This window comes from Hyperolius riggenbachi, chromosome 7 (genome assembly GCF_040937935.1).
Source record: "Hyperolius riggenbachi isolate aHypRig1 chromosome 7, aHypRig1.pri, whole genome shotgun sequence".
Taxonomy (NCBI): domain Eukaryota; kingdom Metazoa; phylum Chordata; class Amphibia; order Anura; family Hyperoliidae; genus Hyperolius; species Hyperolius riggenbachi.
In genome coordinates this window covers 17,418,844-17,445,644 of record NC_090652.1, presented here as the reverse complement: position 1 = coordinate 17,445,644, position 26,801 = coordinate 17,418,844, and the positions used below count along the sequence as shown (strand labels likewise).

Sequence of the window (26,801 nt, the reverse complement as noted above, 5' to 3'; positions counted from 1 at the left end):
TAAATGGCTTCTGAGGGCAGAAAATACATAAAAAGGGTCAATAGTTCATAGGTTTGAGCTCTTGCATACATCAATGCATGTGTCATTGAGCAGAGACAATGAAACTGTAAAAACTACGCGATATATAAGAAAGTCATTTTTAGAAGAAGGATAGATACAATTGTTTATCTCATCAGTTAATTTTCACCTTGGATCTCCTTTAACTCTAACCTCCTACTTATATGCTTAAAGGAGTGGTCCAAGGAATATAAAAATAAAAAATCCACTTACCTGGGGCTTTTTCCAGCCTCTGGCATCCGTCCTGTGCCCTCGCCGCAGCTCCGGTGGCTCCCGGTCCCCTCCAGTGGCGAAGCCGACCTCGCCAGGTTGGCTTCCACGTCGTCTCTCTCTGCGCTCCAGCGTGCGGTTCACTGGTCGCGCTGACATCTTCTGGACTGTACAGTGCAGTAGTTCTGCGCCTGTGCTGTACAGTCCAAATGAAGTCAGCGTGACTCAGAGCTGCTAGTGCAGGCGCCGTAGGAATCCTGCGCCGAGGGGACCCAGGACCTCCAGCATGGAGCGAAGCTGCGGCGTGGGTACAGATCGGCAGGCAGGGGCTGTAGGAAGCCCCAGGTAAGTGGATTGTGGCAAGTGCTTGGATGTGTCCTTTAAACTGCCTCCTTTGATTCAGGACACCACCGTCCAGACCCCAGGGCTATCAAACCCTTCCTCTAATGGCTGTTCCAAATCAACTACCTTTATGCCCTGCCACACCTCATCTGATCTTAAATTCTACCCTCCTACCACCCAAGCCTAACTCATCTCACAAGCCATTGCCTAACCCCAACATCCTGTCTTATACCCAATCATTCCACACATCCCAAAATCTGACAATCTAACCCCATTACTTAAAGGGACACTTAAGCCAGAAAAACAAAATGAGTTTTACTCACCTGGGGCTTCTACCAGCCCCCTGCAGCAGTCCTGTGCCCTCGCAGCCACTCACTCATCCTCTGGTCCCCCGCTGCCAGCTAGTTTCGTTTTTGCCGACAGGCCCGTCAGGACTGGCCATGCGTACCATTTTCTGCATTCCCGACTGTAATTAGCGCTTTCGCGGGCCGCAACGCGTATTTTTGTACGCGTTGCGGCCCGCAGTAGCGCTAATTACAGTCGGGAATGCGGAAAAAGCTACGCATGGCCAGTCCTGACGGGCCTGTCGGCAAAAACGAAACTAGCTGGCTGCGGGGGACCAGAGGATGAGTGAGTGGCTGCGAGGGCACAGGACTGCTGCAGGGGGCTGGTAGAAGCCCCAGGTGAGTAAAACTCATTTTGTTTTTCTGGCTTAAGGTTCACTTTAAAGGACAACTGTTGTGAAAATCTTAAAATTTAAAATATATGTAAACATATACAGATAAGAAGTAAGTTTCTTCCAGAGTAAAATGAGCCATAAATTGCTTTTCTCCTATGTTGCTGTCACTTACAGTAAGTAGTAGAAATCTGACAGAACCGACATGTTTTGGACTAACCCATCTCCTCATGGGGGATTCTCAGGGTTTTCTTTATTTTCAAAAGCACTTAGTGAATGGCATTTGCTCCGTCCAACTGCTGAAAATGTGTGCAGCGAGCAGGGAGGCTGGCCGGCATCTTTGTATAAATACTTTTCAGGGAGTATCTTTATAAAGAATAAAGGCCATGTTGAGAATCCCCTATGGAGAGATGGACTAGCCCAAAACCTGTCGGTAATGTCAGATTTCTACTACCTACTTTAACCATTTCAGCCCTCAATGTTTTTTCACCTTATGCATCCGAGCAATTTTCACCTCCCATTCATTCACCAATAACTTTATCACTACTTATCATAATGAATTGATCTAGATCTTATTTTTTCTGCCACTAATTAGGCTTTCTTTGGGTGGTACATTTTGCTAAGAATTATTTTTTTCTAAATGGATTTTAACAGGAAAATTAGGAAAAAAAATTGAAAAAAATGCATTTTTTCTCAGTTTTCGGCCAGTATAGCTTTAAAATAATACATGCTACCATGATTAAAACCCACACATTTTATTTGCCCATTTTTCCCGGTTATTACATCATTTAAATTATGTCCCTATCACAATGTATAGCGCCAATATTTTATTTGGAAATAAAGGTGCATTTTTCAGTTTTGCATCCATCACTATTTACAAGCTTATAATTTAAAAAATATTAGTAATATAATCTCTTGACATGCATATTAAAAAAAAAAGTTTAGACCCTTAGGTAACCATTTATGTTGTTTTTTTTTTCAAATTGTAATTTATTTATTTTTTTAGTTAAAATGTTTATTTGGGTATTTTTTGGGGTGTTGGGGTAAACAGTTAATTTTAAATGTAATTTACTGTGTTTTATGTGAAAAAAAAAAATGTATGTATATGTAGTTTTACTATTTGGCCACAAGGTGGCCACAGTAATTTTCTTGGAATTCCATCCTGTAAGTGAGCACTCTCGCTTACAGGAAGTACAAGGACGACGTGTTTTGTTTTTTTTTTGCTCAGAAAGATGGCTGCTTCTCTTAAGAAGCTGTCGGTCTTTCTACCGGGGACTTATATCAATGAATGGGAACATGGTTCCCATTCATTAATCTCTGGGCTAGCGTGGGGCAACACAGGCGCGCGCGGGAGCGCGCAGCAGTGCAACAGCAGCCGCTTGGATGTGACAATCAAACCTACATCAATAAACCTCCAACTACCCATTAAACTATATGATGTCTAACTTTAACTTCTTACCACTATGCTTAACCTTCCGCTATCTAATTTCGTACTTTAACCTACTATCCCCATGCCTATCCTTTCCCCACTGCCTACCACTAACCTCCCACCGCAATGTTACACATAACCAATCTACTGCCAAGCCCCAACCACCTACCCCAGGTCTAACCCACAGACATGCACAGTGACAGGGCCAGATTTAGCACCAGGTGCACAGGGAATAGCATATCAGCTGCCATGAGGCCCGTAGTCAAGGGGGGCCCGGTGTCAGTGGTGGGCAGGGATAAGCCTATCTGCATCAGCTCCATAGAGACCTGCAATGGACTCCTGAAGTGCAGAGTAGCGCGAGTGGAGCAGAGCAGAGGAAAGACATAACTCACCTCTCCAGGCTCCGCCAATGATCTACCCTCTCCTAGGCATCTACTCTGCATGGGGGGGGGGGGGGGGGGGGGGGGAGACTGTCACAGACTATCTATACTGAGGGATCATGGCCTCGATTCATCAAGACTTATGGAATCAATTACCGACAGCTTGGTAAAATACCGAACTCGATAAGTTGATTTCAGGATTCATCAAAGTTATCTACAGCTGTTAGCGAGCGTTCGGTAATCATTCGGTAATGATGCGATAAAACGCATAGAAAGTGCAATTCATGAAAATGAAAGTGGGCGTAGTTTAGCGTTAACTTTAGGATTAGTTATCTCCTTCACTGCTCTGTCGTTATTCCTGTCAGATCATTGCTGACAGAGAAGATGGAGCCATTTGCAGTGGTTCTGTATCAGCTGAGAGTGATTCAAAGGCGCAGAAGGGCAAGAATAAGGTCTAGAAGAACCAGATCAATTTGCAAGAGAATGGATTTATTTGCTATACCAGGACATCTGCATTTTTCTTGAATCATCTTGTAAGAGAACACAGGCAGTGCCAGGGTTATCTAAATTGCTAACTGCACTACATTTTTTCAGAAAAGGCTCCTATCAAGCCACAGCTGGCGAAATTGTGGGATTGTCCCAAGCCACTTCCAGAATCCTGGTCCAGGTGTTACGCCCTATTCAGAATGTTACTACGTGGTGTTCAAAGGACTGCCTTTTACCCACAATTCCATGGGAATCTTATGGCCTTGTGTTAAATTACCGCTGTAAAATGGAAACATCAACATGTTACCGCATTGTTATCGATATTTTATCGAATTCGCACCGAATGCGGAAAAACCTTGATGAATATTACTAGAAAATCGATAAACTTCGAATTCGGTAATTTAACGAACTGGAAAAAGTTATCGCAAAGGCAATGATGAATCAAGGCCCATACCTATTAACCTATTGCTGGTGGGCTTCTTCTGTCCACCTATACTTGGGGGCACATCTGGCTAGCTATACTGGGGGATGCTACCTAATACTGGGGGCCAATTTGGTGACAGACTACTGGGAGCCCTCTGGTACCTATACTGGGGTGGTACCGCTAACTATATTCCATGGGGGGGGGGGGGTGTTAATTATACTGGGTGTGCGCTACCTAATACTGAGAGGAAGCTGTTGTGGGTGTGCGTGTCGTGGAGGGGGGGGGGAGAGGGGAACAAAGATGCCTTGTCATTTTGTTTTGGGCTCCATGATTTCTAACTACACTCCCGTTAGGCATGAGCCTAGGGCGCTACGATGGTGAGAGATGGCTGTCATGCTCACCATCCTAAAGCTGCACTGACATCACCGCCCATGGAACATAAAGAGCTGCATGGCGCTGCATTTTGTCTCCAAAATGGTGAGCTCAGGCACGCCAGGCAGGAGCAGTTGAGGGGTTTCTCCTTACTTCTGCTTAAAAACTTTTTGAAGAATGAATAAAAATGTTGCTCTTGCTGCACAATTCACTCACAAAATAAGCGATCTGCCGATCCCCAAAGTTATCCGGGAAACGTACCTGTTGCACCATATGCAGTGTCTATCATTTTTTCAAACTGTTGCTTATTCTTCTGGATGATAGTCGATTTTAAGCTGTAACAGATACATTGAACAAGGCTTTATTGTCATTGATTCCTTCATTTTTCTTCCTTTTCTCTTTATATCACATAGTCCCCAACTATGATCTGATATGACCCAGATAAGGATGAACTATCCCCCATTCCTTTAGATTGTAAGCTCACAAGGGCAGAGCTCTCTCACCTTTTTGTGTCTTGGATTTTTATTTATTTAATAGCTTGCTCTCTGTTATACATCTTATGCATCATGTTACATCTGCTATTGTAATCCCCAGTTCTGTATTTTGCATCAGTGTCCATATTTGATGTACAGTATATCATTGTCTGTATTATTATGTACCCCTTGTTTGTTTTTCTACTTTGTACAGCGCCACGGAATATGCTGGTGCTATATAAATAAAATAAAAAAAAATAGAACTAAATAGCAGACAGTAGTTAATTGCTCCAATCCAGGTTTCGCACATCACTTAAAATTTCCCCACCGGAGAGGCGTAGAGGTCTTTGGAGATGTTGGGGGAGGATAAAATGACTAAGATTTTATTGGTTACCATAGGAGAGCTCATTGATTTTCTCTGTTTTAATGGCGGGAGACAGATGAACCGTTCTGTGCTATTAACCTCCCTTGAGTTCAATTTCCCCAGGATTCCTGTGCTAGTTTCAAATAATTTTCAAGCATTTTTTAAATAATTTTTTAATATTGAATTCAATACAGGTTATTGTATTGAATTTAATTACAACACCGATCGCTAGGGAAGAGGTAATCGCAGACGAAGGAGCAAATATGCAGAGGGACATGGAGGAGGACACTGGGGAAGTTATCAGAGGTACGTGATGAAGGATCAGCACGCCAATGGTGAGTAAAAGCCCCCCACCAAGTCTCCCCCATGTACGTGATGCAGGGTGCACATTGGAAGCTAAGCTTCCAATCAGGGCAGTTTCTAGGCTAAATTGGTCTCAGGGGAAGGTGTAAAATTCTATAAATTCTTCAGCGCTAATCGAACAAATCCACCACCATAAGCACCATAAAACTAGATGCGCTTACCAGATAGTTACAGACCTTAATTACAGGGTCTGCAACATAGCACGATAGGTCAGTGCAGGGGCGTAACTAGAAATCACTGGGCCCCCCTGCGAATATTTGGATGGGCCCCCCCCCCCCCATAGGTGCCAAATAATCGTAATGGGGCAGTGTTTCACTGTAAATTAATTGTAAAGTGGGCAGCATTTTACCAGACAATCGTAATGTGGGCCAGAAAATCGTAATGTGGGCAGAGTTCACCAGAAAATCGTAATGTGGGCCTTTAGAAAATCATAATGTGGGCAGAGTTCACCAGAAAATCGTAATGTGGGCACCAGTCACCAGAAAATTGTAACGTGGACAGCATTCACCAGACAATCGTAATGTGGGCAGCGTTCACCAGAAAATCATAATGTGGGCAGAGTTCACCAGAAAATCATAATGTGGGCAGAGTTCACCAGAAAATCGTAATGTGGGCACCAGTCACCAGAAAATCGTAACGTGAGCAGCAGTCACCAGAAAATTGTAACGTGGACAGCATTCACCAGACAATCGTAATGTGGGCAACAGTCACCAGAAAATCGCAATGTGGGCAGCAGTCACCAGAAAATCCTAATGTGGGCAGCATACACCAGAAAATCGTAATGTGGGCAGCAGACACCTGAAAATCGCAATGTAGGCAGCAGACACCTGAAAATCGTAATGTGGGCAGCAGACACCTGAAAATCGTAATGTGGGCAGCAGACACCAGAAAATCGCAATGTGGGCAGCAGTGACCAGAAAATCGTAATGTGGGCAGCAGACACCAGAAAATCCTAATGTGGGCAGCAGTCACCAGAAAATCGCAATGTGGGCAGCAGTGACCAGAAAATCGTAATGTGGGCAGCAGACACCAGAAAATCGCAATGTGGGCAGCAGACACCTGAAAATCGCAATGTGGGCAGCAGACACCTGAAAATCGTAATGTGGGCAGCAGACATCTGAAAATCGTAATGTGGGCAGCAGACACCAGAAAATCGCAATGTGGGCAGCAGTGACCAGAAAATCGCAATGTGGGCAGCAGACACCTGAAAATCGTAATGTGGGCAGCAGACACCAGAAAATCGCAATGTGGGCAGCAGTGACCAGAAAATCGCAATGTGGGCAGCAGACACCTGAAAATCGTAATGTGGGCAGCAGACACCTGAAAATCGTAATGTGGGCAGCAGACACCTGAAAATCGCAATGTAGGCAGCAGACACCTGAAAATCGTAATGTGGGCAGCAGACACCTGAAAATCGCAATGTGGGCAGCAGACACCTGAAAATCGTAATGTGGGCAGCAGACATCTGAAAATCGTAATGTGGGCAGCAGACACCAGAAAATCGCAATGTGGGCAGCAGTGACCAGAAAATCGCAATGTGGGCAGCAGACACCTGAAAATCGTAATGTGGGCAGCAGACACCAGAAAATCGCAATGTGGGCAGCAGTGACCAGAAAATCGCAATGTGGGCAGCAGACACCTGAAAATCGTAATGTGGGCAGCAGACACCTGAAAATCGTAATGTGGGCAGCAGTGACCAGAAAATCGTAATGTGGGCAGCAGACACCTGAAAATCATAATGTGGGCAGCAGACACCTGAAAATCGTAATGTGGGCAGCAGACACCAGAAAATCGTAATGTGGGCAGCAGACACCTGAAAATCATAATATGGGCAGCTGACACCTGAAAATCGTAATGTGGGCCGGTTTTTGGGGGGCTGGAGGGGTGGCAGCATGAGGGGAAAGCCTTGCCCACAGTCGGCGGGGAGAGGGGAAGTTCTCCCCTCTCCCTCACCTCGGGCTATCCCCTCTGCGCCCCCCTCCAGCTAGTTACCGTCTGTGGGCAGCGGGCCGGGCAGCAGCGGCGGCGGGATACATACCTTCTTCCTTGCGTTCCATCGCCGCCTTCTCGCTCTAGCGGCTGACGTCACTTCCGCTTCCGAAAGTGACGTCAGCCGCTAGAGCGAGAAGGCGGCGATGGAACGCAAGGAAGAAGGTATGTATCTGCCGCTGCTGCCCGCTGCCCACAGACGGTAACTAGCTGGAGGGGGGCGCAGAGGGGAGAGCCCCGAGGTGAGGGAGAGGGGGGAACTTCCCCTCTCCCCGCCGACTGTGGGCAAGGCTTTCCCCTCATGCTGCCACCCCTCCAGCCCCCCAAAAACGGCCCCGAGCGGGCCCCAGGGGGGGGGGGCGGGCCCCCCCGCGGCGCAGGTGCTGCAGGGCCTATTGCTACGCCCCTGCGTCAGTGGCCGGTATCTTCCCAGCTGGCCTCCTTTCCTAATGCAGGTGTCCACAGTGGTTCTAATACTTTCACATAAGACAACTCCCCGGATCAGGTATGCAAAAACAAGGAACACCAAGAGCCCCAATAGTGTAATATGTACTGGTAAATGGTTACTAGATAGAGTAAATATTAATACTCACAAACCAGGGTTACCATTAGGCAACCACTGTAAAGGCAGGTGGGGAGATTTTCCTGACCCCACTCAGGAAGAAGAAGTCGCTCTCTGTAGATGAGAAAAAGGGGGTTCAACCCTCCACCCAGGGTGGACTCAATATTATGCAGGAGAACAGAGGCACCAAAAGGATAAAAGGAAGCTAAATGAGCTTAAAAACCAAATTCTTGGTAAATAGAGGAGGCAGTAGTGGACTTACCTCCTCCAAGTAGACACACAACGACTGTAGTAAAGACAGTCAATATATTTTATTTATGAACTCCAAATATGCAACGCGTTTTGCAGGTTTGATCCCGCCTCATCAGGCAATAACAACGGAGCAATAGCATATGTGGTCAGTAGAAGAGCCAGGCACCTCTGCCTGGCTCTTCTACTGACCACATATGCTATTGCTCCTTTGTTTTACCTTGACAAAGGGGACCCCACGGGGCCCCGAAACGAGTCGTTGGCTTATGGAGTGGATTTGTGTCACATGGGTTGAATAAACCTTCATCTTTGATGGATTGAGTGTGCGGACCTTTTTTGATTTTTTTATTGTAAACAGGACACCGTTCATCCACATTTGTTTACATTCTGATTATTTTTTGAATTTTATACTATTTGAGCTTCTTAAGCCCTTTTTAGGAGTATATGCAGTCTTTTAAGGTGATATTAAAGTGTTCAACCTTAGATGTACATGGAGTTACGCATCCTATGTTTAGATGTGGCCTTATTGCCTTGTCTGTTTTGATTGATGCGGACGTAAGTACGCATCTTACGCTTAGATGCGCCCTTTTCACTATGATTGATGCGGACGTTAGTACGCATCTTACGCTTAGATGCGATGCCACCGCCCTCTCCGCCTATTGGTTGTTCTGGCGGTGCGTAATCCAGGAAGTATTCTAGCCGCATGTAGTCGGCGTCTTGGGGAACTTCCTTCTCTGTAGGTGAAATTTTTCTATATATATGCCGTCCAGTCATTTTATCTTTTAGCCCCTGAGGAAATAGTAATTGTGAAACTGGTCGGGTGAGGTGGACATTTGGCTGGACGGTGTCCTGTATCATACAACGCTGTATTTCGCTGTGGGTCCCTGTTGCAAGGACCCTGATGTGAGTTTTCCTTTTATGATTATTTTAAATTGAATTTGTTATTAAACTAATATTGATATGCTTAGATGAGTTCACTATTGTTTTTGCTTGCCTGATTCGGGGAGTTGTCTTATGTGAAAGTATTAGAACCACTGTGAACACCTGCATTAGGAAAGAAGGCCAGCTGGGAAGATACCGGCCACTGACCTATCATGCTATGTTGCAGACCCTGTAATTAAGGTCTGTAACTATCTGACTATCTGGTAAGCGCATCTAGTTTTATGGTGCTTATGGTGGTGGATTTGTTCGATTAGCGCTGAAGAATTTATAGAATTTTGTTGAAGACGCTATACTGAAGTGTTGGACTTTGGCTGCTTCTTTTTATACAAATTCTCATGTTCTTATTATTGCGCCGATATATTTTATATTGAAGGTGTAAAATTGCACCCCACACCTGTGGACTCTACAACATTATTTGCGATGCGGTATTTACCTCCCCCCCCCCCCCCAGTATAGGTATCCAGGTATAGGTGCTGCAGTATAGGTAGCCAGCTATAGGTGCCGCAGTATAGGTAGCCAGCTATAGGTGCCGCAGTATAGGTAGCCATGTATAGGTGCCACAGTATAGCTATCCACCTATAGGTGCCACCGTATAGGTAGCCAGCTATGGGTGCCGCCGTATAGGTAGCCAGCTATAGGTGCCGCCGTATAGGTAGCCAGCTATAGGTGCCGCCGTATAGGTAGCCAGCTATAGGTATCCCCAGTATAGGTGTTTCCCCCGGGGACCTTGGGGAAGGGAGGGGGGGGGTTGTCAGAGCCTGACTCATGGGTGAGTGAAATCTCGTTCAACCTTAAAGGATACCAGAGCCGAAACCCTTAGGAGTAATGGGGGAAGCTGGCATGTATGGCAAGCTGTCCTGATGGCCACCGTTCCCATCCCCCTTCTCCTGTGTCCCCCTCTTTTCTTATCTAATGCCCCCCGGACCACCGGAGGCGGGCTGTAGTGCGCAGGCGCTAGCCTGGCTTGCACTGGTCCTTCAGTACGCGACCAGGAATGCTCTGCGCATGATGTCACGATTACGTCATGCGCAGAGCGCTGCCGGCCACTGTCACGCGCTGAGGGCCGCGCAATCACAAACCTCAGTTGAGGACCTTCAGATATATGCAAGTAAGGATGAACAATAACAGTTTAGTGAAAAGCGAAACAGTACCCACAGAGGCGCTCCGTTCTTGGCTCTAGATACATCTCTGACACTGTATTAACCTCCTCAGCGGTATGGACGAATATATCCGTCCATCACCGCCGGAGGTCGCCGCTCAGGCCCTGCTGGGCCGATTTTTACAAAATAAAAAGCAGCACACGCAGCCGGCACTTTGCCAGCCGCGTGTGCTGCCTGATCGCAGAGGCGAAAGAGGGTCCCCCCAGCCGCCCGAGCCCTGCGCAGCCGGAACAAAAGTTCCGGCCAGCGCTAAGGGCTGGATCGGAGGCGGCTGACGTCAGGACGTCCATGACGTCACTCCGCTCGTCGCTATGGCGACGATGTAAGCAAAACTAGGAAGGCTGCTCATTGCGGCCTTCCTTGTTTATTCTGGGCGCCGGAGGCGATCGGAAGAACGCCTCCGGATCGCCCTCTAGTGGGCTTTCATGCAGCCAACTTTCAGTTGGCTGCATGAAACAGTTTTTTTTTTATTTAAAAAAAACCCTCCCGCAGCCTCCCTGGCGATCTTAATAGAACGCCAGGGAGGTTAAGCCTGAGAAAGTGGGTGTTAGACCCACAAAACGCATTGCCTGTACTTAAACTATCAATGGGTGCCTCTTCCCCCTTTGTCCTGACAGGGAATGGAAGGGCATGTGCAGAGGCAGAGAGCATCAGCTCACCTAAAGTCACTGCTTCTCCCCAATGCACTCCATGCTGCTCTCCATCTTCTTGACGCTTCTGCCTTTGCAGCCAAACTTCTGGTTATGAAGGTGGAAGTGTGGTGAAGATGTAGAGCAGTGTGCAGCATTTTTGCAAGAGGCAGCAACATAGGCGTGTTAACCCTTTCTGCTCTGCTGTCCACGTCCACCCTCTCCCCGTACACACCAGGACAGTTTGGCTTTTCACGAAACTGTTCTCGCTCATCCCTTCATGCAAGTTAAAGGAGACCTGAAGTCCACCTTCTCCACTTCTCTCTGCTTTTTACAGTATTCTTCCCGCTCAGGTTCTCGTTAGGTAGACTGAGGTTCCACCTACTTGTATACCAGCACTGGCACTAGGAAATCTGTACAGTTTTTGTTGATTAATTCATCCAGGTGGCTTAGAATTTTTTCTACTCCAGGCTCCCACTCCACATCACTGTCTTTGCCCGTTGCCTCTTCGTTCTCTGAGCTCGCCATTCTTAAGTTATCTGCGAAAATAAATGTAACAGACTCTGAAGAATGCACAGTGGAAGGGAAAATGCGAGACAGTTTAACCACTTGACCACTGAGGGGTTTTCCCATTTAGAACCAGAGCAATTTTCACATTTCAGTGTTCCTTTCATTCTTTCGCCAATAACGTAATCACAATGAAATGATCTTGCGTCCATCACTAATTATAAGCCCATAATTTAAAGGACAACTGTAGTGAGAGGGATATGGAGGCAGCCATATTTATTTCCTTTTAAACAATATCAGTTGCTTGGCAGTCCTGCTGATCTATTTGGATGCAGTAGTATTTGAATAAGACCAGAACCAGACCAGATCTGACAATTATGTCAGAAACACCATAACTGCTTGTTCAGGGTCTAGGGCTTAAAAGTATTAGAGGCAGAGGATCAGCAGGACAGCCTGGCAACTGGTATTGCTTAAAAGGAAATAAATATGGCAGCCTCTATATACTTCTCACTACTGTTGTCCTTTAAAAAAATAACAGTAATATACCCTCTTGACACACATATTACAAAAAAAGTTCAGTCCCTAAGGTAACTATTTGTTTTTTTTATCTTTTTTTATTTATGCAAAAAATATATTTGGGTACTTATGGAAGAGTGTGAGACGGAAGGAGTTAATTGTAAATGTAAGCGTGGGTCTTTTTATTAAAATAAATGTATGTAGGTACTACTATTTGGCCAAAAGATGTCCTCATGCATTCCTTTCCCGTGCGTACTATTAGTATGCGAACAGGAAGTAATGCGTGGATGTGTTACTACCTTAATTACAATGACCGCAGGCATCTCATTGATGCCGGTGATCATTGACATGGGGACTTAAATCAATTAATGGAAACTGTGTTCCCATTCATTGATCTCCCCTCAGTGGCAACGAGTACCCGCGCTGGAGCGGGAGTGGGCAGTAGCTATCCACCGCAATAGATGAGTATCTACATCCCTGGGACTTCAGATGAAGTTTCCCAGATAGATATACTGCACAAGCTGCAGTAAGTGGTTAAAGCACACCGGGGATTAGAAAAAAAAAGTGGACTTTTACTTACCTAAGAGCTTCTTCCACCTTTTTTGAGGCTGCTTTCACATTGCAAACTGGCGGTAGCATTGCAGTGTGGCACGCCCACCGCACCGCCAAAAACAAGCCTTCAGGGAACATCATGTTTGTACACAGTGTTCTTTGGCCACCAGCCAAGCAGGAAGTGACCCACGCTTGCAGTCACTTCCTGCTTTGAGTATGCGGTAGCGTATTGTGCATGCGCTCGGCAACGTCGCCATGCCAACTATTTAAAAAACCCAACGTTACCATAGACTAACATGACTTCTGGGCCGACGCAGATCGCCGCGGATCCTGCACATTAACAGAGTTTTGCGCTAGCGTTAAATTGGACACTTCCAGTGCAGCATATATGAACTTCACCATAGGGCTTCATTAGGATGCGGTGGCAGTGTGGCAATTTGACACACCGTCACCGCACCACGCCAGTGTAAAAGAGCCCTCAGGCTTCTCAGTGTGCTACAGGTCCACTCCCCTTCATTGTGCCACTGCCCCCTGAAACACCCATGACTAGAGCTTAAAGAGAATCTGTATTGTTAAAATCGCACAAAAGTAAACATACCAGTGTGTTAAGGGACATCTCCTATTACCCTCTGTCACAATTTCACTGCTCCCCGCCGCATTAAAAGTAGTCAAAAACAGTTTTAAAAAGTTTGTTTATAAACAAACAAAATGGCCACCAAAACAGGAAGTAGGTTGATGTACAGTATGTCCACACATAGAAAATACATCCATACACAAGCAGGCTGTATACAGCCTTACTTCTGAATCTCAAGAGATCACTTGTGTGTGTTTACCTTCTGTCCCCAGCTTCTCTCATGCACTGAACATTACAGGCTTCCTGCAGACAGCTCTGCCTATGTCGTTAATTCCTTAGTATGTGACAGACCAGCTCCTTTCACAGCCTCCAGAGGAGGATTTTTATCCAGCTCTCTTCTATCACTGATAAGATAGCAGAGAAGCTGCTGGCTTATGTAAATAAAACACACACTGTAGTGTGCATAGAGGAACAGTTCAACACTGAAGAACTTGGCAGCCTTCCAGACACAGGCCGACAAGTCTGACAGGGGAAAGATACATTGATTTATTACAGAGATGGTTATAGTAGAAAGAGCTGCAGTAAGCCCGAACACATTAGAATAGGTTTAGGAACTTGTAGGATGGTAGAAAAAACGTTGTAATTTTTGGTACAGAGTCACTTTAAGTTGTGCATAGAAAGTAAAGTCATTACTGAAAACAAATATTGCCTGCAAATAGCCTAAATTGTGGCAAAAAAGCTCATTTGTGTCAAACAATGGCAAGCCTGCTACATCCACCAAAACTCTTTAACTTAATCAAATGCCACCCCACCTGTTAAATACAGGTAGTCTCTGATCAGCGAACAACATAGGGACTGTAAGGTAAACACTTGAATTTGTATGCAAGTTGGAACACTAATCTCCTGTGCCTCCAATGTCTCCCTCTGTGTCACTTCTGTCCACGTGTGATTCCAGTGTCTCACTGTGCCCCCCCCCCCCCCCCCTGAGCTACCAGTGTCCCCCTGTGTCTTCAGTGTCCCTGTACTGTCTCCCAGTGCCCCCTTTTGTGTCTGTTAGCCTTTGCCCACTATGTGCCCTCCCTGTCCTTCTGTGTCCCCTCTGTTCCTCCTCCTATCTCTCTCTACCACCTCCTTGTGCCCCTCTGTAACCCCTCTCTGACTCCACTGACCCCTCTGTGCATCCTCCTGCCCCCCCTCTGTCAACCTGTGCCTCCTCTGTCCTCCTCCTGTCCTTCTGTGTCCTTTCTGTTCCTCCTCCTATCTCTCTCTACCACCTCCTTATGCCCTTCTGTAACCCCTCTCTGACTCCTCCGCCCCCTCTGTGCATCCTCCTGCCCCCCTGTGCCCCCTCTTGTTTTGTTCTTCTCCTGTCCTGCAACCATTGCCCCCTTCCCTGTGCCACCAGGTCCCCTCTCACCTCCGACGATGTCCTACACTACTCAGGGTGGCTGAATGCAGACTCTGTCCCCATCACCTTTTTTTGCGGAAGTGACGTTTCACGGGGGAAACTCTTCTAATAGCTTGTGGCTTGTACGTCGGACTTTTGTTCACTGGGGACTACCTGTATAATGCATCCCATGTTTTCATGGAAACTCTATTGTTTCCATGAAAATACCCAAACTGGCAATTCTACTCATCACTAAGGCCTTTCACAGAGATGGAAAAGCCACCCATTAGCACCTCCAAGTTGTAAGATAATGCAATGAGGAGAGTTCGTAACCCCACTATTGTCAACGTTTGCAAAGAAACCATCAAAGAAAGAAGAAAAATCATGGCTGCACTCAGTTGTGACTCAATAGGCTAGCAAGCACCCAGCTGGTACACGGGGGCAACTGACAGGAGAATTCAATTCCTTCAGCCTCCCATGTGAAAAAGGCTTAAAAGTCAAAGTGGGTGAGCACCTGAACGGGGTACCGCTATAGCCCTAGTGCTATAGTGCACACCCCACATAAGGTTAATTCAGGGGGTTCAAGCGATCGCTGGACCCCAAATTACTTCTTCCTCCAAGTTGCAATGACTCGGAGGGGGGGGGGGTAGCATTTTATGCTGCCAGGAATTTGAGCGGCAGCAGGGAGAGCCGTCATTCGGCTCACCCTGTGCCCAGTTCACCTGTGGCGTACATATACATACGCCTAAAAGTTGGCTAGAAGATTACTTAGCCCAGCTAAGTAAGTGTCTAAAGTGCCCTACTTTAGACACTTACTTAGCTGGGCTGATAGTTCCAGGACCTCTTCCTCTGCTAGTGTGTTGAGTCCCCTGTTATCGATGATATAGACACAATTTGCCAACTTGTATTCCTTTCTTGCCATGGTGATGGTTACATTGGAATTTGCTGATCTTGCAGTATTAGAAAACACATCATTCTTCACCACACAGAGACAGGAGTTTATGAGGGACGACTTTCCATGACCTGAAAGTCCGAAGAGCTGAAGACACACTCTGGTGTATCCTGCATGCTGAGCGCCCCTCGTGGACCCCGGAGAGTACGTGGCCAGGGCCTGTCTGATTTCTGCATCAGCTGTAGACCGAAACATGGCTCATTGGTCTCCACGCTTAAAAAAAAAAGAAAAATGAAAATAAGCTTTAGTTACAAATCACAAAAGCAATTATTGTTTAGTGATATATTCAGCGTTGAGGCCTGCTTAATACTGTAGAGTGGCGGCAGCGGGGCGGTGCGGCTCACGCACCGCACCGTCAAAAACAGGCCTTCAGGGATCACAGAGTTAGTACGCGGTAATCCCTGACCGACATCCAGCCAATAGGAAGTGACGCTGACTTCCTGTCGGGCAATCGATGATGTGTGCAGAAGCGTATTGCTTTACACAAGCGTCCAGGAGCTCCACAGTAAGGCTCGAAATGAAGAAATTGGTGTGCCAAGGTCCTCACCCCGGTACCTAGGGGTCACAGCAATATGTATTCCAGAAAGGACCGGCACCACACAAAGTATCTGTAGCTCTTTAAGATTTAATGAAAGCAGACATGAGTACAACAACAGACATGCTGTTTCGGCCTCCTCTGGCCTTTGTCAAGTTGCTCAAAGATCATGTATAACATACTGTGTAAAACACATACATTTATATAAGAAAACCCACCCACATGGTGAACACATGGTGAACCCATGACCAATCACAAGAAGCGCAATCTGGAGGACCTGTTGGGAGTCTCCCATCAGGTCCTCCAGATTGCGCTTCTTGTGATTGGTCATGGGTTCACCATGTGGGTGGGTTTTCTTATATAAATGTATGTGTTTTACACAGTATGTTATACATGATCTTTGAGCAACTTGACAAAGGCCAGAGGAGGCCGAAACAGCATGTCTGTTGTTGTACTCATGTCTGCTTTCATTAAATCTTAAAGAGCTACAGATACTTTGTGTGGTGCCGGTCCTTTCTGGAATACAGAAGTGTATTGCTAAAATATGCTTCCTCACATGCGTGACACTGAAAACTGTGGTGGGTTTTTAAGCCAGTCCAGGACCACAGGCTAACACCCCCCCCCCCCCCCCCCTAATGACCAGGCCATTTTTTTACAAATTAGTGCTCTGCAGCTTTAATAGCTCGCTGCAGAGCAATACTACTGAGCACACAAACAAATCCCCCCCCCCCTTTGCTGAAGGGGATGGGAGGGCGGGGGAAATAGACACATTTATAAAAGAAAATAAACAAACAAGGCACCAGCGATCACAGCCCACCAACAGAAAACTCTTTTGGTGGGCTCTGATCAATGTTGCCTAGTTTATTTTTTGTATTTATTTATTGTTTTTTTTTTTTTTTTTTTTTTTTTTTTTATAAATTTGTCTATTTTTCTTTATTCCTCCTCTTCCTCACTCCCCCCGCCAGCCAATCAGGGCGATTCCCTTTCATAGGCATCAGCTTATGAGAGGGGATTGCGATTGGAACCTCTCTAGGGGACAGCCGAGTGACATGGCTGTCCCCAGTACAGAGCTGTGTTAAATCGCAGCACTGTACAATGTAAATAGACAGCGTTTTCACCGTCTAACAGTCTGCCAGTGGAGATTGCCTCTGGTAGACTGATGGAGCGATCTCCTGTAAAACCCTGCCCCAGGACTTGACGCCTTTCAGCGTTAGGTGGTCCTGGGGCTGCCACCTTCCCAACACCTATCGGCGTTAGGCGGTTGGGAGGGGGTTAAAGACACGCGTGTTACCATAGATTTACATGACTTCCGGTCCAATGCAGTGGGTGCAGGATCCGCACAGCAACGTAAGTTTGGACGCGCATTAGATAGGGCTCTTCTGGCGTAGCGTACCACAATGTGTGGAGTGTGAACTCCCCCATAAATTTACCGCACCGCCCCAGTGTGTGAAAGGGCCCTCAAACGAACCCGAGGTGTGAGACTTATGGAAGCTGCCATATTCATTACCTTTTAAACAATGCCAGTTACCTGGCAGTCCTGCTGATCTGTCTGGCTGGATCACTGTCTGTCTGAGTCACATCTAAAACATGCAAAACACTGTTCTTGGACGCTCTGCTTTGCTAAACCTGAATTTCTACATTTTATCAAGAAACAAAATGACAATTATTTCTTTATATAGTATCCCTGTGTCAGTGCTTTTTTGCACTGCGCATGTGCAGGGAGGGACGCAGAGAAACTGAGGAGAGCTGAGGGAGGTCAGGGCCAGAAGGGGCAGGCATGTGTGCAGTTGCGCATGCATGCGGCAGAGTCGTGACAGACCAAGCCCGTTTACACGGGCTAAGGTCACTAGTGTAAGAATAAAGGGATACCTTATTGGACTACATATTTTGTTGGCTCCTATGAACCCTACCGGTAGTATATGAACGCCTTGATTTGTGTTGGTATTGTAAAGGCGGGAAGCATTTGGAGATTTATTTTGTGCTATGAATTTATTACAATTTGTTATACACCTCAAGGGCCTTTCACACTAGTGTGGTGTGATGGGTTATTTTCATGCGGTGCCCCGGAAGTCACGAATCTACCGCAAGCGCATACCTACGTTGCCACACAACCTCTGCGGCAACATGCGGCAGATCAGAAGTGATGTAAGTCTATGATCGATGCAGAGTTTGTAAAAAATGATGTGGTGGCTTTGCAGCACAGAAGCGTCTTTTTACAATTCACCTCTGTGCACTTCCATATCTCCAAAATAGGAATTGTGCGCACATGAGTGTCACTTCCTGTTTGGCTGTTAGCCAGAAGAGGATTACCACATATTAACGCGGTAATCCCCAAAGGCATGTTTTGTGTGGTGTGCACCAGTTTGCAGTGTGAAACCAGCCTCAGGTTTACTTTGGGATTGTAAACTGGATAGGACAGGTCCTCTTCTCTCCTACTGTTCCCCCCTTTTAGATTGTAAGCTTGATGGGACAGGTCCTCTTCCCCTCCTACTGTATCCTGTGTTCCCCCACCTCTTAGATTTACAAAAGATTCACTGCGTTTTCTCATAACCTGTAAAACAATTAAAAAAGGCACATAGTGCACAGTATTGCCTTAAAAAAGCTACAATCAGCACCCCGTGCTGCACTCCTGGGGGTAGTGCCTCCACCATATGAGGGGAAAAGATTCTTAGCTCACCCATTGCGGGTACACTCACCATAAGAGTGTCTTGAATAGAGATGTGGAGAACTGTTTGCCGGCGAACATCTCTGAGGCTTTTACTACTTCCGGGTCGCTTGGACCCGGAGTAGTACGCCTGCGCTGCCCGGCGGAGCGCGTCCTAGATCGCGCTCCTGTTGCCGGGCACTCTCTGCGCATGAAAGTGCCCAGCAACAGGAGCGCGATCTAGGACGCGCTCCGCCGGGCAGCGCAGGCAAACTACTCCGGGTCAGAGCGACCCGGAAGTAGTCAAACCCCCAGGGATTTAGAGATGTTCGCCAGTGAACGGTTCGGGAACCGTTCGCCACATCTCTGGTCTTGAATATTAGCATATCACACTCAGTATGGTCATCCAAGGAAGACCCTCTGTGTGTAAAAGCGGTATCCAGACTGCAGCGTTACAGGTTGGTACATACGCTCAGCAGCAGACAAAATAGAGCTGCACGCCACCACACTGACTTTCCTGCTTCCTTAAAGAGGAACTGTAACGACAAAACGGCCCCTGGGGGGTACTCACCTCGGGTGGGGGGAAGCCTCAGGATCCTAATGAGGCTTCCCACGCCGTCCTGCGTCCCTCGGGGGTCTCGCTGTAGCCCTCTGTACAGCCGTGACGCAATATTTACCTTCCTGGCTCCTGCGCAGGCGCTCTGATGCCTCTCGGCGCCGAAGTAGGCGGAAATACCCGATCGCCGTCGGGTCTGCTCTACTGCGCAGGCGCAAGTTTCCAGCGCCTGCGCAGTAGAGCGGACCCGACGGAGATCGGGTATTTCCGGCTATTTCCGTGCCGAAAGTCGCCACAGCGCCCCCGCTGGAGCCAGCAAAGGTAAATATTGAACTGACAGTCGGCACAGTCGCCGGCTGTTCGGAGGGCTGCGGCGAGACCCCCGTGGGACAGAGGACGGCGTGGGAAGCCTCATTAGGATCCGGAGGCTTCCCCCACCCGAGATGAGTACCCCCCAGGGGAGGTTTTTGTTGTTACAGAGTCTCTTTAAGTAACGCCAGCACGCACACCTCCGACTCCACCTCACCTCTTAGATTGTAAGCCTGATGGGACAGGTCCTCTTCCCTCCTACTGTATCCTGTGTTCCCTCAATTCTTAGATTGTAAGCCTGATGGCGGGACAGGTCCTCTTCTCTCCTACTATATACTGTGTTTCCACTTCTTAAACTGGCTGAATGGAGTAATGGTTAAGGGCTCTGCCTCTGACACAGGAGACCTGGGTTTGAATCTCGGCTCTGCCTGTTCAGTAAGCAAGCACCTTTTGGCAAGTCTTCCTAACACTGCTACTGCCTATAGAGCGCATCCTAGTGGCTGAAGCTCTGGCGCTTTGAGTCCGCCAGGAGAAAAGCGCTATATAAGTGTTCTGTGTTTGTTTGTTTAACTGTAAGCATGATGGGACAGGTCCTCTTCCCTGCTACTCTATCCTGTGTTCTTTCACCTCTCAGACTGTAAGCCTAATGGGACAGTTCCTCTTCTCTGGTACATATTAGTACACTGTCGGTGAGCTCCTACTGTATCATGTCATGTGATCCTTCACCTTTATCCAGTTCAGCCTATCTGGACGAGCATGGTCGTCCTGATAGGCTGTGGTGCTGCAGAAGTGGCGCGCGCTCCCGCCACCTGCCATTAGCCCCCCGATCAGTGAATGGGAATATAGTTCCTATTCACCGATCTAAGTCCCCCTCAGAAAAAACTGACGATCTCTTATCAGAGACTGCCGTCTTTCTGCAAAAAAAAATAAAAAATAAATAAATCCCGTCCTCTTTCTAGTTCCTGGATGCGAGATCGTTCGCATCCAGACCAGGACTTGTTTAACTGTGGCCAAATAGTAAACTACACCCACATACATTTTTTATTAAACAATTACATTATTTTACATTTAGAATTAGCCGTTTCCCTCCCACACCAAAAAATACGTTTTTTAATTAAAAAAAAAAAAAACACACACACAACATAAATAGTTACCTAAAGGTCTGAACTTTTTAATTATGCATGTCAAGAGAGTATATTAAAAAATGTTTTAAATTATAAAGCTTGTAAATAGTGATGGACGCAAATTGAAAAAATGCACCTTTATTTCTAAATTAAATAAATTGTGATAGGGACATCATTTAAATGGTGTAATAACAGGGATAAATGGGCAAATAAAATACATGAGTTTTAATTACAGTAGCATATATTAATTTCAAACTATAATGGCCAAAAACCAAGAAATAATGTTTTTTTTTTTTCATTTATTTCTTAATCTTCCTGTTAAAATGGATTTAGAAAAAAATAATTCTTAGCAAAATGTACCACCCAAAGAAAGCCTAATTAGTGGCGGAAAAAACAAGATATAGATCATTTCAGTGTGATAAAGTTATTGGCGAATGAATGGGAGGTGAACGTTGCTCGGATGCATGAGGTTTCGACACTATGGGGCTGAACCGGGTTAAATCAACCTCTGAATCAGCTGCACAGCTCTCCCTACACTGACTCCAGGCAGACTGTAAAATGGCAAATGGCGGCTTAATTTGTTGGGAGAAAAGGGGAGGCGGTGGATGGTTAAAAAGCTTAAAGCGGACCTGAAGAGATCAAAAAAAGGGTTTCACTTACCTGTGGCTTCTGCTAGCCTCCTGCAGTTGCCCTGTGCCCGCGCCATCCTGGAACAATCCTCTGTTCCACCGCCACGGCTCACTTTTGTTCACGTCTACTTTGCCTGTGCGGCCCTGGCCACATGCATTCTTGTACACGCTTGCGTGGCCATTAGCGTCCTGTGCAGGCGCAGTACGAGAAAATCTCTACTGCGTCTGTGCAGTACGCTCCTGCCAACGGGAGCGTGACCATTGACGTGCACAGCCAAGGCCGCACAGACGCAGTGAATGGCGACTTCCTGAAGTGAAAGGGAGCTGCTGCGGGGGATTGGAGGATCGTTTGGTAACTTTGTAGGCACAGGTCAGCTTCAGGTCCGCTTTAATTGGCTGTCCTGTACCACCTGATTTAAAGTGAACCCGAGGTGAGTGTTCTATGGAGGCTGCCATTTTTATTTACTTTTAAGCAATACCAATTGCCTGGCTGTCCTGCTGATCCTCTGCCTCTAATAAGTTTAGCCAAAGACCCTAAACCAGCATGCAGTAAATCAGGTGTTTGACAATATTGTCAGAACTAGTTGCATGCTTGTTCCTGATGTGATTCAGACACTACTACAGCCAAATTGATCAGCAGGGCTGCCAAGCAACTGGTATCGCTTAAAAGGAAACAAATATGGCAGCCTGCATCTCATTGCCACTTTGGGTTCGCTTTAAGGGTGAAAGTCAACAAATGGCTCCATCTTAAAATACATAGCGAACATGCATATAGTTTGCAAGAACTGTCGAATGGCAAACATACTCATCCATCACTATTAGGCTGCTTTCACAGTGGGACGTTACAGCAGCCTGTAACGCAGCCCAACTCACAGCAATGTAAAATCAATGGGCTGTTCACAGTGCCCACGTTGCGTTACAGTGTAACGCTACACGTTCAAATAAGGTGCAGCATGCTGTGTGTTATACAGGGTTTTAGACGGCTTGCACATGCGCAGTGCAGGAGAGGAGGAGGGGAGAGCCCGCTATTGTAGCAAGCCACATGGCTAATTAATATTCACTGCACTGTGTGACGTGCAGTGTTTTCTTCCTGGAGTGGCCGCTTTGTGCGGCAATTGGCTGGTGGGACCACGTGATGCGGAGTGTTCCGATCACGTGGTCTCCATCGTGCGTCAAAAAGTACACATAACACGGCTCTATGTAGCGTCCTGCTAATACCACCACCATGTGTTGCGTTAGGGGACGTTATGCGACCTTAACGTCCCCTCTAACCAAGTGTGAGAGAGCCCATAAGGAATAAATAAGGAATAAGGAATAAATAAAATCTGCTTGGACTTTTGCGATCAAAATCTGCTTGGACTACAAGCCAGAGAAAGGGCTGGTGCACAGCCGCTTGTGGCTGTGGAAACGCGTGGGTTTAGGTTATGTATTTCAATGGGCTGGTGCACACCAGAGCGGGAGGCGTTTTGCTGAAACACATACTCCCGAGGTGAGGCATTTTTGGGATTTCGGAGGCGTTTCTACCTCCAATGTAAAGTATAGGAAAAACGCAAACCGCTCTGAAAAACGCCAGTTCAGAGCGGTTTTGAAGGCGTTTTGTTACAGGAGCTGTTCAGTAACAGCTTTACTGTAACAATATATGAAATCTACTACACCAAAAACGCTTCACAAAACCGCAAAACGCTAGCTGAAATGCTTCATAAAAATAAGAAAAAAAGCGTTTCAAAAACAGCTAGCATTTTGCGGATCTGCTAGCGGTTTTTGGTGTGCACCAGGCCATAGTCTGCTGTCTCCTGTATGTGCTGCACAGTTAGTCCAGCCCTAGTTCACCTTCTCCCTACTTGAGAATGGCCTCAATTCACTAAGCAGTTTAGACTAGTCTACTGATGGTTTGGTGTAATGTCTTAAGGTGCATACACACACACATCAGACTATAGTCTTTGGAAACTGAAAGATCACAGACCAATCTTACCACCCTTCATGTAGTATGAGAACCATACCTACACAGTCTATTCTATGGAGCTGAACTCCCCATCAGAAAAAATCTTTGCAAGATGCTGCACACACAGATGCTGTACAGACACAAAAGATCTGTAGCTGCAAAAGATCTGTTCCTGCCAAAAATCCATTCCTGCAAAATGCAATGATAGTCTATGAGATCTGCAGATCATCATACACACATGATTTAACTGACATTCATCTGCAGATCAGATCCACCAGGATGGATTTTCAGATCTGCGGATGATTGCTTGATCGGCAGATGAATGTCAGTTAAATCATGTGTGTATGATGATCTGCAGATATCATAGACTATGAATGCATTTTGCAGGAACGGATCTTTGGCAGGAACAGATCTTTTGCAGATACTGATCTTTTGTGTCTGTACAGCATGTGTGTGTGCAGCATCTTGCAAAGATTTTTTTCTGATGGGGAGTTCAGCTCCATAGAATAGACTGTGTAGGTGTGGCTCTCATACTACATGGAAGGGAGTAAGATTTCTGTCTGATGGGGAGTTCAGCTCCATAGAAAAGACTGTGAAGGTATGGCTCTCATACTACATGAAGGGTGGTAAGATTGGTCTGTGATCTTTCAGTTTCCAAAGACTATAGTCTGATGTGTGTATGCACCTTAAGGCCAGAAACCCACTGGGAGCGCTTTTCTGAGCGCTTTGTGATTTGAAAACTCTTGCTAATGTAATGCTATGGGAGTGATCCCACTAGAGCGATGTGATTTTATAAAAATCCCCCATAGCATTGCATTAGCAAGAGCTTTTTCAAATCACTCACGCTTACAAAGCACTCCCAGTGGGTTTCTGGCCTAAGACCTGGTCTAAAAAATCCGGTAATTAGGTTGGAAAAAGCAGGGGAAATGATCAAAAGAGTAACCACACCCACTTTTTCTGGCAGAGATTAGACTAACTGATTTCTGTCAGTCATAACTACCCATTTGTGAATTGCATTTCATTATTTCCCCTGCTTTACCAACCTAATTACCGAATGTTTTAGACCAGGTCTAAAACATTTGGCAATTATTAGTGAATTCCCTTTTCATGCAACTGATTTACACCAAACCATCAGTAGATTAAAAACCATCAGTAGACTAGTCACTGCTTAGTGAATTGAGACCATAGTCCATCTTGTAGTTCCTTCACAACAGAATACCAAGGACACATATAGGCCTCAATTCACTAAGCAGTTTAGACTAGTCTACTGGTGGTTTTTAGTCTACTGATGGTTTGGTGTAATGTTTTAGGGCCTTTTTCCACTACCTTGCGATTTGATTCTGATCACAAAATATATTAAACTAATGGAAACTGCAGCAGCAATTTCCATCAGTGCGATCTGATTTTGGTCAAAGCGCAATCGTCGCCCTGCTGCGTTTTGTATGTGATTGAGCTTTACTATAATGAGTATAGTAGCTTAATCGCAATCGCATGGTGGAAATTGAAACGCGATTGCAAACGCAATCGCGATCGCATTTCATAGTGGAAAGAGCCCTTAAGGTGGCCATACACTGGTTGATTTGCAATCAGATTCGACCAACAGTTAGATCCCTCTCTGATCGAATCTGATCAGAGAGGGATCGTATGGCTGCCTTTACTGCAAACAGATTGTGAATCGATTTCAGCCTGAAACCGATCACAATCTGTGGAGCTGCCGCCCCCCTCCCCACCCCCCACATACATTACCTGTTCCGGCCGGCGCAAGTCCCCGCTGTCTTCTTCTTCTCCGCTCCGGCTACTGAACTTCCTGTCCAGGGGAAGTTTAAAAAGTAGAGGGCGCTCTACTGTTTAAACTTCCTGCCGGGACAGGAAGTTCTGTGTAGCTCTGGAGCCCGAAGCGGAGAAGAAACGGTCTGGAACCCGAAGCGGAGAAGAAGACCAGGGGACTCGCGCCAGCCGGAGCAGGTAATGTATACCGGCTGTATTGCGTCGGTCGTCGGGCATTCTAACGACGCACTCCCGACCCGCCGGCGACCGAGAAAAATCTTCCGCACGGATGGGTCGACGGGAACGATTGATTTCGGATGGAAATCAATCGTTCTGTCAGCGGTGTGCGCGGCGATTTCACAGCCGTTTCGATCACTGTGATCGAAACGGCTGTATATCGGCGGGAAAATAGTTAGGTGTATGGGCCCCTTTAGACCGGTTTTTAGACCTTGTCTAACATTCAGTAATTACACAATTCACAAAAGCAAACAAGGAGTAACCACGCCCACTTTTTCTGACAGAGATTAGACTAGCTGATTTCTGTGGGTGAAGTAATTCTGTGCAGTATTTTAGATGTGAGGATGGAACCTTTTGAATTAATTATGCAGGAGTTTAGTTGTATGCAGAGAAGAAGGATGTCAGTCATAGCTACTAGTTGTGAATTGCATCTTTTGATCATTTCCCCTGCTTTACCCACCTAATTACCAAATGGTGTACACCAGGTCTAAAAACAGGTCTAAACCATTTGGCAATACCGGTAGTGAATTCCCCTTTGATGCAACTGACCAAACCATCAGTAGATTAAAAACCATCAGTAGACTAGTCTAAACTGCTTAGTGAATTGAGACCTTAGCAAACCACTGCAGCGTAATGATGTAATAAATATAAAAACACTCAGCTGTACAGAAGTAATTGTTATACATACCTTAATCATCTGCACAGGCAAGAGTGAAAATGAAACTAAACTGATTCTTCACAATAAGGAAGTGGGTGAATGCCGCTGATAACACTGCTCTGTCTGACTTGCAAGCAGAAATTCCTTCTGCATTTCCTGGAAGGAAAAAAAAAATAATGCCCAGCTACCGCTGAACCAAGAAACACCTGTCCTGTATATGAGTGAACAAAAGATTTCACCCCCTGCAAATGCACAGACTAAGCTTATACACTTCTCAGCCTATATACACAGGAGCTGAGAACTGCAGGCAAGAGAGACATCAGAAAGACTCCACCCCCTGCAAATGCACAGACCAGGCTCATGCACTCCTCAGCCCATATACACAGGAGCTGAGAACTGCAGGCAAGAGAGACATCAGAAAGACTCCACCCCCTGCAAATGCACAGACCAGGCTCATGCACTCCTCAGCCCATATACACAGGAGCTGAGAACTGCAGGCAAGAGAGACATCAGAAAGACTCCGCCTCCTGCAAATGCACTGCACACACCAGGCTCATGCACTCCTCAGCCCATATACACAGGTGCTGAGAACTGCATGCAATACAGACACCAGAAAGACTCCGCCTCCTGCAAATGCACAGACCAGGCTCATGCACTCTTCAGCCCATATACACAGGAGCTGAGAACTGCAGGCAAGAGAGACATCAGAAAGACTCCACCTTCTGCAAATGCACAGACCTGGCTCATGCACTCCTCAGCTCATATACACAGGAGCTGTGAACTGCATACAATAGAGACCTCAGAA

The 26,801-nt window shown here is 46.4% G+C and overlaps 1 protein-coding gene across 1 annotated transcript in view; it reads right to left on the bottom strand.

The window, feature by feature from the left end:
• Positions 1-26,288, bottom strand: part of LOC137524114 (uncharacterized) — a 40,755-nt gene extending 14,467 nt beyond the window's left edge. Inside the window, exons 1-4 of the mRNA XM_068243626.1 lie at positions 26,027-26,288; positions 15,460-15,808; positions 11,493-11,646; positions 4,638-4,711 (exon numbers count right to left, since the gene is read on the bottom strand). Of these exons, the coding sequence (XP_068099727.1) occupies positions 4,638-4,711; positions 11,493-11,646; positions 15,460-15,790 (559 nt within the window). The 5' untranslated portion in view covers positions 15,791-15,808; positions 26,027-26,288. The remainder of the gene's footprint in view (positions 1-4,637; positions 4,712-11,492; positions 11,647-15,459; positions 15,809-26,026) is intronic.
• Between the last annotated feature and the right edge of the window lie 513 nt (positions 26,289-26,801).